This window comes from Dromaius novaehollandiae, chromosome Z, assembly GCF_036370855.1.
Source record: "Dromaius novaehollandiae isolate bDroNov1 chromosome Z, bDroNov1.hap1, whole genome shotgun sequence".
In the NCBI taxonomy this organism is placed as follows: domain Eukaryota; kingdom Metazoa; phylum Chordata; class Aves; order Casuariiformes; family Dromaiidae; genus Dromaius; species Dromaius novaehollandiae.
The window spans coordinates 81095001-81110812 of NC_088132.1; the positions used below are offsets into that span (position 1 = coordinate 81095001).

At 41.1% G+C, this 15812-nt stretch overlaps 1 protein-coding gene across 7 annotated transcripts in view; it reads right to left on the minus strand.

Annotated features, from left to right (window-relative positions):
- Nucleotides 1-2666: 2666 nt before the first annotated feature.
- Nucleotides 2667-15812, minus strand: part of LOC112994464 (alpha-2,8-sialyltransferase 8E) — a 75481-nt gene continuing 62335 nt past the window's right edge. For all 7 annotated transcript variants that reach the window (XM_026118827.2, XM_026118825.2, XM_064502833.1 and 4 more), the window contains 3 exons: nucleotides 14121-14233; nucleotides 10781-10873; nucleotides 2667-9630 (listed from right to left, as the gene is read on the minus strand). In XM_026118827.2, coding sequence (XP_025974612.1) covers nucleotides 9162-9630; nucleotides 10781-10873; nucleotides 14121-14233 — 675 coding nt within the window. In that variant the 3' untranslated portion in view covers nucleotides 2667-9161. The remainder of the gene's footprint in view (nucleotides 9631-10780; nucleotides 10874-14120; nucleotides 14234-15812) is intronic.

The window sequence follows — 15812 nt, forward strand, 5'->3', positions numbered from 1 at the left end:
GCCTTACAAAACTCAAAATCTGTGACGTCCCATGGAAGAGGGTAGCAGAGTTCTGTTTTGCATCTCTGCTTTTATACCTACTATTTAGGGCCTATGACAGTTACTAGAAAATATCTAGTGAGATGCCCTCACATAGCGTTTATATTGTTTCAGTGGAATGATTTGAGGTCTGTATTTTCGTATGTGAGGTCTGTATGATCATCTATTTTCTATACACAACATACTTATGCTCCCAACTCCCATTTAAGGCCTGACCTTGTTAACTCAATAGTTGCTAGGTGTGGAAGAAAATTAGTTGGACCTGTTTCTATGTCTAGGCAGCTGATGTCCTCGTAACATGTGTCTTCTGCACCTGAAAAGGTGCCTGTGGCAGCAGCAAGAGGCGTTTGAAGTAAGATTCCCTCTCTGTGACGGACTATAGCTCCATTATGGATTTAAATGATTTATTCTTCCGTCCAGACTCACTGGGAGGGCTTAGAGATGTGTGAAGCCTTAGAGCTGTAAAACACCTAAATGACAGTAATTATCTGACTGCCAGCACTTCGCTGTCCAGGAATAGGTTGTGGTTAGTACTGCTCATCACAGCTCTAGAGCTGGCTGGGAAAAAACAGAAAAGAGAAACATGTATTCATCAAAAGATCTTTTTTAAGAGCCGATGCCTGCAAAGGAAGGAGGGAGGCCAGGCTCTGCGCTGACTCTAGCAGCTCCCACAATCCTGAGGCATCTTGCTGGGGGCCTTCGAGAGTGAGAAAGCAGCAGTCTAAGCAAGCAAAAGGAATCACTGTCACCCAAATGCAGGGTTAAAATATGAAACGTGTTGCCACAGAACATTGCTGAGACCAAAAATACAACCCAGCAATCAGGAGGCTGTGGGGGAATACGTGGCTGTGGCGGAAGGGCCATTCACTACTTTCCCTGACTCTTATACTCTTACCTTAAGTATCCACTCCTGGGCGCTGTCAGAGACAGACTCTGGCAAAACACTCATCTAAGTCACCGTGTCCCGTTATTTATACTTTCTCAGAGCAAGAGCTGCAAACGCCACTAAGGAAAATGACGGATGCTGCGATCTTAAGGAAATGAACCATTTCTTGATTGCTTGCTTAGCTGAGCAATTTGCAATGTGATAGACAGCAATTATATCATACAGTGTAAATTTGTCTATTCATTTCTCCCTCTCCACATGTTTCCTCTTCTTGATTGAATAATCACTAACAATAATCACAAGCAGCTGTAGGAAGGAAGCACATCCATCAGTTTTAATGTCAGCAAGAATGAGAGCTGATTCCTCCAGTATTCACCACAGCTCTGCATCTTCAAAGCAATTTACATGTTCCTTATAGCAGGGCAGCCTGTTAATAGCAAGATCATATTATTTCTATCACTTATTTCTGTTTCAGTTTATAATCTGGAACAATAGAAATCCACAGGAAAATATCCAATTTAAAAAAAATATGCTTGCTCCATCTACTATTCTGTATTCCCACAAATGCTTTTAAAATAATGTTTTAATTCTCCTGATGCTGAGAATATTGATGGAAGTGTAAGCTTCTAACACTGTGACTAGATAAAATAAATCAGAAACAAGGAAGATGGATTTACTCTGCATTATTCCTCTCTCTAAGGCACTCAACCTCTGAACCAACCTATGCATTAAGTAGTTATTTGCTTATCACGGTATTAGAAATTGCTCATATGTTTGCCACGCAGCTCTGTCTGAGTTCAAGTCACTGTAAAGATGTGCTGTAAGGAAGCAATACTTGTCAAGCACATCAAGGTAATCTTGCAGGCTATTCAGTGTTATTTTAATTGGTAGCATTACGTGGCTTTGAGGCTCTTTAATGCAGACAGCTGAATTGCAGATTTCCAGAACTGATTTAACCTAAGGAGTCTAGCTCGAACCAGACGATATCTAGAAATAGGGATAGCTGTATTGTCCATGCAAAGAGAGGCAGTAAGGCAAAGTTTATTCTGCAGGGTTGAAAGTCTCTGTGATCTGTAAAGTGGGTGCCCTCAAAAAAAATCTGAAGCTAAGTGAATCCACAGTCCAGGACCAGGATGAGATGAAGCCTTCCAGGACAGCAGTATAAAAGACAACATTCAGGGTGTGTGCATTTCCAGCTTGTGCTAATTTTGAAGGATAATGCAAAATTCCCCCCTTCTTCACACAGCTGCCCTAACAGCAGCTGCAACAGCCTGAAAGAGTTTCCTTTCTACAAGGACAACCACCAGGAGTTAATCCCATGTGGGAAAATGAACTGGAACAAGAGGGAGGTGAGAAGAATGGTACTTTTGCACACAGCAATGATGGTAGTTGTTACTTCACATAAAGGGCCTGGACAGTAAAGGACAGAGCTGTTAGGAATGCATAGTTAGGCAAAAAAATGTGGACTGCAAAGGTTGTCTGTGTACACATTGCTAGTTCTCACAATAAATTACCTTACTTTGTCCATATGTACTGTAGACTACAACCCAAAATCTAACATTCAAGGTCCAGCGATCAAAATATAGAATTTTCAACTGATGATATAGTTCCACAGTTGTAGTCTCTAGTTATACGGACCAATTCCATTCAGCCGAGCTTCGAGCTCTCTCTGTGCAGAGACATAGAAGAGCAGGAGATACAAAGTAAGTTTGGAGGCACAAAAAGTGGCTCAGAGCTTGCCTTTCAAATAAAACTGCTTGAGTGGTTTATTCAATAGAATTAAATCATCTTTCAAACACAGTGACACAGACAAAAAAAATACCCTGATTACTGTTTTAGTTATGGCTTACATCAATTGTTAGGCTTTCTATTACAACCATAATACAACTACAGAAACGATAAGCAAAAATTACAGGGTGGAAGATTTATAAATGAAAGGTGAACCAATGGACAGGATGGCATTAACAGAAGCATGAAACTAGAGTGACTCTGCTTGGATTTCTCCACCAACACCATACAGAAATAACAAAAACGAAACAAACTTTATTTTTGCAGTAACCCAGGCTCCATTAGCACGAAGACCCATAGGTTTGCTCCAGTATTTGCAAATCGAAAACTTGTTTTCTTCCAGGTGAAAATGGGGGACATATTCAATAGAAGGCCTGTGCAGAACACAGTACAATTTACATGGGCTGAACATGGATATCCCATCAGACACCTCATGCTTTATAATAAGGAGGACTCAGAAATGAAGCAAAAATCACCATGTCCTGTCCTAGATAGAGCAGGTACAACCAGTTTTCCTCATCTGTAAAGAGACAGGCTCTAGTGTCACACATGAATAAGTGGTTATCACTTTGGCAACGCTAGGTGCTACAACAGATAGGGATTAATTTAATTCCGTTTGCCCCTAACTACTAAAACAGGTAATAATTACAGCCTTCATAAGCTGTATGGAGCAATGGAGATACTTCAGTGTCTTGGTCCATCTCAATGCAGACAGCTTCAGCTAGAACAGACATTTTAAGATCTAGCCAACACAGTATCTGATTTTGTTGGGTTAATTTGTTACCGTTCTACATGCTAACACATTTTACAGTGATTGGTACAGTTAAAAATGTACGACTTATCCAAAGATCAAACACCAAGAACACTTATGGCTTCTATAGGGAAAGTCAGATGTCTCATTAGCTTATTTACAACTTTCAACCCAAGGCAGTTCTGTCTTTTTTTAGGTGTCCCACTAAGGTCCCGTCCTTCGTTTCTGATGCTCCTCAAATACTCAGGGCTGTGGGAAGCGTTCGAAGTGCTCGAGGCCTGGGACGCAGGCTCCCTCACTCTAACGCTTCCTGTACACTTGGATTTCCCTTAAAGTTATTTAAAAAGCACTTACGTACAATTGCTTGTAGATTTTGAATACCATGCAGACAACACAGAGATGCCCAGCAGCCTCACCCACGTTAGACAGGACATAAAATGATAATAGTCTGGAGGGTCTTTTCAGAGATACGGGTTATTGGCTTGACGTACAAGCGTTGGGCCCAATATTTTTCGTATCAATCAAAGCCAACTGCAAACTTTGAGCTGGCTTCCAAAGGAACAGGGCTGAACCCTGCCTTGAAAACATTCACATCACTGATGAATTCCACGCTGATATTTTAAAGCAAGCAGGAAAACACCTCTTTTCTCGAGGCAGGGGATTCACACACATACACAATTAGGTACAGAGGGTCCATTAGGGTTCCTAGTGCCCATGATTTGAAATGGCAATTTACACTGCCACAATGAAATGCTTTGCATAGATGATTTTTGAAAAGATGAAAGTGCAGAAATCTGGAAGGGAGCGTGACAGTCGCAACATTTCTGCTTCCAGATAAGTTTGTTCTTTATGCACACCATTAAAAACACAGTATTGCTACTGCACCATATCTACAGTATATTAAAAATATATTTGAAAACAAGTGAATAAGAAACAAGAGGCTGCTCTTCCTGACCAAGATCAGGGCCCAGTTGTGGAGGCTTGCTCTGAAGTACACCAAACTTTCCATGGACTTCACTGGATTTTGGAAAAAAACCCTAAGCATAAATACTGACTCCAGCTGAGCACTGGACCTTTATTCCTAAAACATCATCTCTCCTCAGAATTTCCCAGGGAGTTCTGCCCTTAAAGATTGCTGAATTTTGCAATGTTTCCTTCTTAAACTATGTGCAAAAGCTCCAAGGTTTTCTCCACACTCGGATGCAAACCAGATAGGGTGAAATGATCATTTCAGAGCTCTCCATTTTCATTACTCACACTTGTGCTCTGCAAAATCAGAGCCTCAATGACAAGTCTCCAGGCCTCAGAAGATTAAAAGGAGAAATTTCCTCCCGCTCCACATCTCAACACTGTGTCCACCCCAGTTTTCCTTACACACAAACCAGAGATTGCTTCCATCTGCCATGTGCAATCTAGCGTGGGCAGCCTACCTCCTGCCATGTTATTAAAGCTTGGGGAGCAGCAGCATGGCTGCAATCTCCTCTGTTCTCCTTGCATGGCTTTTCCAGGAGCTTGCAGACCAACTGGCCATGGTATGCCTCCTCCCAGAGATCCCAATGAGAGGAGCCGTCATGGCATGGCTCCCTGCTTTGTGGTTCATGAGCTGACTTCCCAAACTCTTGTTCAATCACAGAAAGTATGCTAAAATATTATAATGGACCCATTGCTGTTTAATCCATTCAGGCCAACAGCTGAGCTGGATTCCATAGATCAAGCAAGACGCTATACTATTTCAGCTAAGTACTTTCTTCTCTTTGATAACAGCACTGGCAGATCCATAAGCCTCCTCTGTTGACCTGACAATAAAGGAGAAGCAGTCCTAGCTGTCTTTTTCTGACTCAATTTGCATTGCCAGTGTATGCAGATATCAGAGACTTCTTAAGAGAGTCTCCTCAATAATACCAGGAGTGAGTGATTAACCCGTAATAATACCAGGAGTGAGTGATTAACCCATTATAATTTTCTCTCTCCCTATCTCAGATTTCATACTCTCAGCAGCGGAGCCAGGATTACAGTCTGAGCTCAGGAAGGGATACCAGAGAGTTGACAGCCTTTCTTCTTGGATAGATTTTTGCATCAGGGCTATTTCTCCAGGGCCCGCATCCTCCTCCATGGGAAATCACAACATGCTAAGCATGCCTTTCAGGTGCCAGAAAAGCGTGCTGTAAACACTTGGCTTCCTGACTCTGGTTTCTTATCACACAGGCATCCCACATTTTAAAAGAAGGTTCTTTAAGACTGGACATTTGGAGCTTTGACCGTGTGGGAGAAAGAAAACAAAATAGCCTCCAACTCAGATAACCTCCTGATTTCAAGAGAGCATTTTCTTATGCTCACTACTCAACGGTGACAGAAAACAAGGAGGGTCCTTCTCTGTGCAACAACCCTTCTTTTCCTCCTTTTAAACAGGACAGCCAGAAACTCGGGCTAGTCAATGCTGGCTCATTCGCCCTGCAGTGATGTTGCACAGGTAGCGAACACTGCGTAGCTGAAATCTGCCCGGCGGTATTTGTTTGCTGCCCCTGGAGAACAGAGCGGTTGGCGGGGTTTGTCCTCAGACCCTGCTCCTGCGAGCTACAACCGTGCCATTTCCATGGTGCTTCACAGAAGGTGCAGCACGGCAGCAGGAATCTGATTTTACAGAGCCGAGAGCAAGGCAAGGAGGCCAAGAAAAATATGAAAGCGTATACTTACGGCATTTCTGACAAAAATGCCGTAGCTTTCCTTCAATCATTTTTTGAGCAATGTCTGAAAAATGAACAAGAAAATAAACATGTCGCAATATGCACGCCTTTTAAAGGAATATTTTATATATATTTCTTTGAAAATTTTTCTGGCTTGCAAATCGCTCCTTATATCTAACTATACACCTATATACATCTTCACAGACATGTCTGGGCCTGTTTCTGCAGTCCCTATGTAAATAAAACACCCATCTCCTTGAATGGGAGTTCTTTTCAAATAAATGGTGCAGGATTGGGCCTTTGGTGTGTATGTGTGAGTATCCTGCACACGTTTTTAAATCATTAAAAAAATATAGTAGTTATAGACTTATAACCATTCAAAATCTAAACACAGTAAAACTGCACTTATTACAGTATAGCCTAAGAGAAGTTACATTACTCATTTGTATGAAGCAAACAAAGGAAAGGAAATGTTTGTGATTCTGTTACAGTTTTGCTTATCCTTTTTCCTGTCCAAAAAGTCCAAAAGGATTTTTGCAATTAAAAGAGGGATCTGCACCGTTTCTTTCCAATATGTGGATGCTTCTCATGTGCTTTCCCATCTTCTTTAAGTAACTCTTGCAACATATCAGACTCCTTTCCGTTACTTTTGTTCACCTCAATCAACATAGTGAAGAAAAAACCTTACCAAAGAAAGTATCCTTAGCAAAGCAGCAGCAACAAAGCAATGCTGAAGTGACGCTAGATCCCTACCCAGGCAGAATAAGAAGTAAGGGCTCTAGGTACAGGCTTCAGCGTCATTCCCATTATTATAAAGCTTAATGCACAGCAAGATGGCCAGCTCACTGGGTCACATTGCTTTCTATGTAGCACTTTCATTACAGCACTTCATTATCAAAGCCCTTTGCACATTAACTTACAATACACAGCAAAGACAAAGATCTTTTTTGCATATTAAATCAAGGAAACCATTTCATCTACAAGTTCATTCTTAGCGTGCTGCGTATCTTACAGCCAGCCAATATGGAGTGATGTTCACTAACACATGGTACAACTCTAAGACTAAAAGCACAATGACACAAATATAAAAACCTTAAGCACAGGTCCCTCACTCACTTCTGGCTGGTATCTCCCAAGTAAGCTCTGACACTTTTATCAAAAGGGGTTGCTTTTAAAGTAATCTGGAGTCTAGTGTAAAGCTAAAAAAATATACACTCTTGTGTCATCCAGGCCACTACTAGTCAGTAGGGACTTTGAAATGGTGACCACCATGCTTCACTCCCTTTTTGATCCCTTTATCCATAGTGTGAGCAACTTTCACAGCTGTCAACATAGCACAGAGGCTTTTAAAGAAGCCTTGTGCATTCATGCATTAAAAAATGAAAATCCAAGTCCTGACGTGGATTTAAACCCTCTCCCGAGACAGAAAAGTATCCTTCATATGGGACCAGCACTTTAAACCTTGATCAGAGATCTCATAATCTAAGAAAGACAAGACGAGGCACTGGACAACAGCCCAAGTGCTTTAGTCTAAGAGCTTCTACTAGAAAACTCCACTCATTTATCTATGTCAGCATAGCTCAAAGAGCAAACCTCACTCTCGTGCATGCAGTCATACCAGTACGAAAGGGCATATACCAGCAGCCTACCACACTGTGGTTCAGCAGCCAAAATAAACTGCAACAGTATGTGGCATCTTTTCTCCATCAGGATTTTGCTAGTTTAACTATATCAGGTGAAAAATGAAGCTTGGCTTAACTGATGGAGTCATGCTGGTAACTTTTTAAAGAATATACCAGCCCTTTTATTGCCCTACCATAATAACATTCTCAACACAAATAAATGCCACATTAAGACATCTGAGGTCTTGAGATGCATGAATTTAAAACAAGCATCACAATCCAAACCACAAAATACATTCACTACCTTTTAACTTCATTTCCCGCAAGTATTTATCACAGATGCCTGAAAATATTTAACTCAACCTGCACAACAGTCTATCAGCATTTAGATGCTCTTACAAAGTCTTCTATAAAAAACAAAGAGGAAAAGCCTTTACTATGTTATGCTGTGACATTTGAACACAAAAATCAACTCAGGAAATATAACTAGAGTAGTCTCCCTGCTATTCAGCCTGAGCAAAGTTTGCTGAAGCGGGAAGGAGCACAGTTCTTCAGCAGGGACTCCTGTCTGAAGCTGAGACGGTCACTGTAGGAGAAAGCACACACATTGCTTGTGTGTTAGCTAGAAAAATAGTATTACAGACTATGAGAAAGAAAACAGCATCGGCAGAGGAGACCAGAACTACGAGACACAGGAAGGAATCAAAAAGAAGCAGCTCTAAAACAATTACACACCATGATCAACACAGTTGCCTTTTGCTGGGAATGGGAGTAAAACATTCTCTCCTACCTTTGCTGAAAAATTTCATAAAGTGATCTAGTTTATTCCTATCACATCTAAGTGCAATTTTTCACCAATACTTTGTGAAATTACAGAATAAAGACCTCAAGTTATACACTTGCCATTAGAACTATAATGCTAAAGAATATTTTCAAAAAACCCCAAATGCCAGAAAACAGTACTTTCAATAAAATCTAGCAACACCCCAAGGTATTCAATTCAGAAACCTATGTAAAGTCAAACAGTCTATGCTAAAATTCTCCACCACTGATTCTTCTCAAAAGTTTGGTGCTTTTCCTCAAAGTGAAAGGATAGCTATATTAATGTGCTCTGTATATCACTAAACCTATTGGGAATGTGCTTCTTATCTGAGTTGCTTTCCAGGGCAGTGCATATCCTGGGACAGAGGAGTTATGCTTTACCCACACTGTTACGGACCCTACTCTGCTAGCAGGGAAGATGCTGGTATCCTAGATCCTATGGGATGCAATGCCTTGAGGAAATTTATATCAAACAATTATTGCATAATTTCAGGGTGTAATAAAACCTCTTACACCGTACACAGGCATTAAGTTCCCTTTGCACTTTGTCAGAGGAAGAACTGTCCTTGTCAACAGCAGCTACAGGTCCCCGTATGAACCCGCAAGATCCCCTTGCTGTGCATGTGGAGAAAGTTGAAGATTTCTGAGGGCATTGCATGAAAACCAGGGCGAGGTTTGACATTGTCATAGTAGTGGTGAGTTATAAAAATCCCTGAGGGGTTCATAGGGAAGGCCCAAAAGCCAAAAAGGTGGACCTCTTCACAGAGCTCCAGAGCAGCAGTCACCAGGATCAGTCCCGTGCTAATCCGCTTGGCCCGCACCCCTAGACCGAGCCAGTAGCGTGAGACGTTGATGAGATACTGGGGATGAAAGTAGTAAACAGCTTGCTGAGATTCAAAATCATCCAGGACGTATTTGACCCGGATGGAGACGTCTGTGTTGCGAGTGTTGTAGAAAGCCGGCAGCAACACAGAAGCATTTTCATAGACCTGGAGCACATCATAGAAAGGTTTCCTCCACTTCTCCAGCTTATGGAATCTAAAGAGAAAAGGATGCAAGCGAGGGTCAGACCAGCGTGAACTTCAGCTTTGACCCAACAGACAAGAAACTTCCATTGGGTTTGTACCAAAACATTTCTGATGCAGAGATGACGTTTCAGTTAAGAACAGGAATATACTTAGATTTGTAGCTAAAAGAAAGCGTCAGCATGAAATGTAGGGAAAAAATGCGGAGAGAGAAAAAATACATTCTCCCCTCTTTTGGCAGTACACTCACTGAACACTGGACAAACTTTGTAGACATTTCTGGCCCTTTTTCATTTCTCATTAAGTATCAAAAGTATGTACTTTTTCCAAGGTTTGACCAGCTTTATTGTGCACTTCACAGTGCAGGACTATACAAAAAAGTAGCAAACACCAAAGCCAAGCAAAACCATCTGTAACATGTCCAACTGTAGAACTGAAAACAAAACTGTCATGCAAGCAAATCACTTCACTTTGCTCAAGAAAACACACTCCCCTGGCAAGAAAGGTCACCAGGAATTAGTTAGCCCCAGGACCCCAAACACACACTAGTTAGCTTTAGGCACACAAGGAGACACAGGGATCCATCCAGTTTTAGTGTCTGTTTTTGCCTGCTCTGGGATGTACCTATCAGTTCAGCCCTTCTGGTGCCCTGGGGCTGCAACAGCCTGGAGCCTCCAAGTCTGGCACAAAATAAAGTGGTTTTCAGGTATTAAAAATTTTTAAATAAAAATCACTCTGTCAATCCTAGCTGCAAAGGTTAACTGGCATTTTTTAAAAACATACAACAATATGTGTTACTTTATTCAAGCATTTAGGATGGGATCCACTTGCTTTCAGGCTAAAGCATCCAAGACATTTGCACGGGGCTTGCAGGCGTGACAACACAGGACTTCCAGTGGAATGATGGCTCTGCTAATATGATTTCAGCTCATCAGCTTCCCACTTTCCATTATCAATGTATAGGTCTAAGTGTTTAAGGCATTTCTCTGTGTTGTTACTGATTCCTTACACCAAACAACTTCAATCCAGAATGAAACATATGATTAACAGTGTCAGTTTTAAGTAATATTGAAAAAACCTTCTCTGTAAGAGTTAGAATTTAGTGAAAGGTAGATTTGGAAAAGCAATAGGAGATGAAAACACAAGAAACAGAAAGAAATGACCTTTCAGTAATTATACTGGGATTGACAGTCACGACATCCGTCTTTACCCCCACGTCCGTAATGTATTTCTCAGATATAGGAGGCAAATTGCACCTATAAAGGAAAGAAATTATTAAGAAAGTTAAACAATTCCTTGCACCTTTTCAGGACTGGAAAGCAGAATTGATTTAAGCATTTCTTCCAAGCTAGAAACAGTTTGCAGATTTATAATTGTAGCAAAACACATTGATGCCCAAACTGTATATTAAAGTAACACATTCTTAGGGGCTGTAAGAAGATGACCATTCTTCCCTGAGTCTGTCAAAGCTGACCTTTTTTGCAGATATAACCAATGTTCACTCATTTTGCTTCCGTAATAGCAATTCAACCATTTAATTTGGCAATTTACTACCAGAAAAGTTAAGAATCCCCAAGGACAATCAACCTCTGAAATGAAAGACTTCCTCAACATCAGCTGTTAGGTTGTATTTGGTAGTTAATAGATAAACTACACCTATAATATCACTTTTGATGTGTTTTATTTTATAACCTAGTGAATTTATGGGAAATGCTCCACAAGAACTAAACCAATCCAGTTCCCTAATTAAACCAAAACAATCTGCTTCCTTCCTTTTCCCCTTATAAGTATCTCCCAGCGCAGTATGAAAGCTGCAATTCCGACTGTACAGCTTCACCAAAGGATGTCAATGTTATTAGGAGCAAACTTGTGAACATTTGCAAACCCTGACCTTGGCCTTGGCCCAGATGCATCATCTTACCAACTTTACAGCATCCCTAAAGAGATGCTGAAGTTGTCAAAACATACAAACACACACACAAGCTATCACACAAGCTCCACTTCCATAGGAAACATGGATAAAAAAGAAAAAATCTTCAGCATGCTCAATCAGCGGATAACAAGGAGCCGGCTGGTCTTCCACTCAGTTCAAACTAGTGTCAGATTTCAGCTGAAATTTTCAAAACCTTTTGAAGTGCTCCTACAAGCCACAGTAAAAGCCATCACTGCTTAGACATCTGAATCGCACATCTCAAAAATATTACCATGCCTAATTCCCAAACACCTCAATACTTTTCATCAGGGATGAACACTAAGAACCATGAAGACACTAAGAGTAAGCGATGCTCAGTGTTTTCAAAATATTACAGTTTGGCTTCCACCCCTTAAAATACAATTCCTCCACTGCTAGGAGGAGGAGAGTGGGGGGAGCGGAGGAAGGCATAAAAGTCCTTCAAAATCCTTCTCAGACTCAGGAGATTCACATCTACCTCCCAGAGAGTCCCTCTTTATTAGGTCTGAGAATTTTTTTAAAATCACCTTGTCCTTCTCAAGGGCAAAGTTATTTCCAGCAGTTTTCTCTGCTAGTTCATGCAATGTCCTTTCAAGGTCCTCAGTTACACCTAGCACTAGGCATTGGATTCATCAGATCACATTCAAAAAAATTTTTCAAATATTCAGCATCAATATTGGTTAAACACTCAACTCATGGCAGGATTAAGAAAGGGTAAATTCGTTGAAAGTGATAATTTATTACAAAAATTATACAATATGCATAAACTGTATTTTTGTCTTAGGACTTTAAAAAAATTCATCCATGCAAAGAGAGTAGTTGTGCCTCCAAATGTACCCAATGTTTCATCATAAATCTCCACTCTGGCCAGTAGATGGAGATAGACAATAACAACTAGTAAATGCTATTTATGTGTATGCATTTTATGTATTCTATTGCAATATAATAAATTCCTATGTGAATTTGTTTTACAGAAAAATCTTGCTTGCATCCTACTAACCACAGGCTTCCTGCCAATATTAAGAGGCTTAGACAAGCATCCTGAAAGTATCAATGAATTTAGCTGTGCTCCACACATTGTTTTTGAAGTATTTTAAAGAGTCATTTTGTCGGCAACTAAGATGATGCTTCCCAACAGTTTGTCATCTCCACGTGTTACAAAATGTACCTTTCATTTCAACCACACTGATACTTATGATCCAGCATAGTAGAAGGGAATCTACTGTAATTATTTAGTGTATATAGTTTACACTAGGCTTTTAAACTGAAGTAAATTATGTCAAGCCTGGACTGTGCTACAGATTAAAATTAGGACACTAGCTTTACATAAAGAGGGCCCCAGAGGCAGACACAAAGGCTCTGAAAATATTAATAGTGAAGGCCGGACCTATAAAATATTCTTATTTCTCATTTGATGCCAAATTAAATTAAGAAAGCAATGAGCCAAAATCTGACCTAATTTTTCTAGTATGAAATTAGAGAAATTCACTGACCTATGTACAGTTACTCTAGACTTACAGGAACATACCTAAGGTCAGAAAATGGGCCAACAGAAGTAAAACGTTTTTCATTTTTTACAAAACACATCACGAACCAGTGAGCTAGCAGTCATATGCCATGACCCAGGCAAAGAGCTTAACAGGTTTGAGAGAGGAATTAGACATGCATAGGAATAATAATAACGTATTTCCTGTATATATTAAGCATGATAAAACTCCCTAATCTGGTGACACAAGTGGGACATCCCAGACAACACAAAACCTGGATAATACCAGATATGGTGGGAAGGGCTGCAGAAAGACACCCAACCTTCAAAGTCACTTCAGTGTCTCTGAACACCCTGGGGTCTACGAGACTGATTAGAGTAACCCACAATGGCAGTAATGAGCTGGCTATCTGCAGCCACGTTCTTCCTTATCTGAGCTAATCAACCTTACTGGACTTCAGAAGTGTAACATGGAGACACCCTCTACGACCTGCCAGCTTCTTCTCAGTCCACGGAGCTACTGTCCTCCTGACTCTGGGTTTATGCTGCCAGATATAGAAAGGGATGGTGCTGAGCCTGATTTAATAAATAATCTGGGACTTGTGCTATGCAACCAAAGTGAGAGCACCATTTCAGAAATACAGGTTGAAGGCATGTGTGCTGTGCCAGAACCGAGTTATTAAGCTCTGGCCAAGCTGTGTACCACACAAAAGAGGAGAAAATTGGCCTGGGAAAATATAGCCATGTTCACATGGTGCTGCTCCCGGGCTAATGTCCATGGAATGATAAATCCACAACCTGAGTAACAGGACAGGCTGAATAAGGGCATTAAACTTTGCGACAGAAGTCAATGATTAACCAAGTCGTGTTAGGAACAAATAAGCCTCCAAAGTATCATTTTTAAGTACATATTATACAGTGGGGTGTTTTTTTCGAAATGTTTCATTTTGCACAAGAAGCAGACTATTGATTTGGCCAGTTTGGCAAATCCCATGTTTCAGTGTGAGAGAGAATAGCTTTGCATCGTTATTAAAACAGGTGAAAGAAATGCTGCTGTGATGATTACCGAAACACGAAGTCCGCACTGTCAATTTCCCGGCCACATCTGCTGTTCTTCAGAATTCCTCCGTTCCCAACCACTGCACATTTCTTAAACTGGGAGCGGTGGTACGGCATATCCTGCAACATGACAGCAAGGAAACAGTCAGTCTCTTGAAACATGGAGGCAACAAGTCTTTGGTTTTTCCTTTATTCTTTTTTTAGTGCAGCTGCATCTTGGATAAAAAGCCTGCAGATGCAATAATCATAGGAAGCTGACACTGGTTCTAGCATGTAGTACTCCCATGGTGTACATGAACTGATGGGATTGTTTTCTTTGCAATTAGAGATGCTCTGGACAACTAATTTGGAAGGAAAAAAACAATGACCTGTTTTTGTCCAGATTTAATAATAGAAGAAGCAATTTTAGAGACTTGCTTTCCCTTCTGATTTCCACATGGGGGCATAAACCATAAAAGTAGTGTACCCCAGGTGTAGCCTTCTGAGCTGCCTGCAAGCTGCTCACTCCTCCCGCTGATGTCCTGCTTTTGAGAAGTCTGTACACAGTCCCTGAGCAGCTTGCAAAACCTGAGAGGTCTCTCTAAACCAGACAGAATATTACAGATATTTATCAGAACCCAGCTCAAATTCTAGTGCTTGCTACACATTCCTCACAAACTGAGCTAATAGGATTAATGATTATTAATTAGCACTTGTACTACCAGCAGTGCCAGAGCCTTTGGTTAGGCACCTCTACAGGCTCAGAGAGGATGAATCCTTCTGTAATCTGTGAGGCAAAATTCTGTCTTCAAATGCACGCATGCAGCTGCTGATAAAGCCAGAGAGAGCTATAATCACATCTCTGAGAAGAGAACTGGGCCATTAGAGTGAGAGGGTTATGATGCAAAACTGAGCCAAGCTACATCTTATGAATATGTAGAGATGTGCTTATATAAGCATGAGAGCACTCCTTTTGGTACATACATATTTCATCAATAATTTCATACTGCAAACTACAGGGAGATGCAATCGTGGCATGACATTTCTAGGTGATTTTTCCCAGAATCCTTCCATAGCATTCATAAGACTTCAGGCAAGAGGGCATGTAATTACGCTTATTTGAGAAAAGCAGCAGCTCTCTGACAGAGAGGCATTATAGACCTGTCTGTGCTTTACCCAGTGGTTCCTTAGTACAAAATGCCTAGGCACTCCTGACAGGGGGATCAGAAACCAGGTCCCCCCACTCAGCACAAGGCTCTTGACCTTACAGTCTTGCTTGCTTGCTCTCAGCCCTGTGTCTCTGACATTTCCTGTGCAGCAGCCCAGCTCCAGCTAGGCAGAGGGTGGCTTTGGCCACGTAACTGCTGCCCAGTGAATCCCAAAGGCAGTTAGGCATGGGATAGGTGCTGCAAAGCATCCTCAAGGCATATCTGGGTAAGTATAACAGCACTTATGTGACACTCCCAGCAAAAGCATAGGTGCCCTTAGTCTTTCATGTACCTGCACAGTTAGGCAGGGTTTTGAGGACTCTCTTGGACTTAGATGTATTCATTCTTTGCCTGTCTCCAGACGCCAAAGTGCTTTTCTGGATCTGAGCCTTTCCCTTGCTCTGCTCCAGTTGCCCATGTGCATATTTAGATACCAGCACTGCCCCACCTCTCAGTTGTGCTCAGAAGACAAATGCATTAAAAGCTGGGAGACTCTGAAGGACAATGTTAAT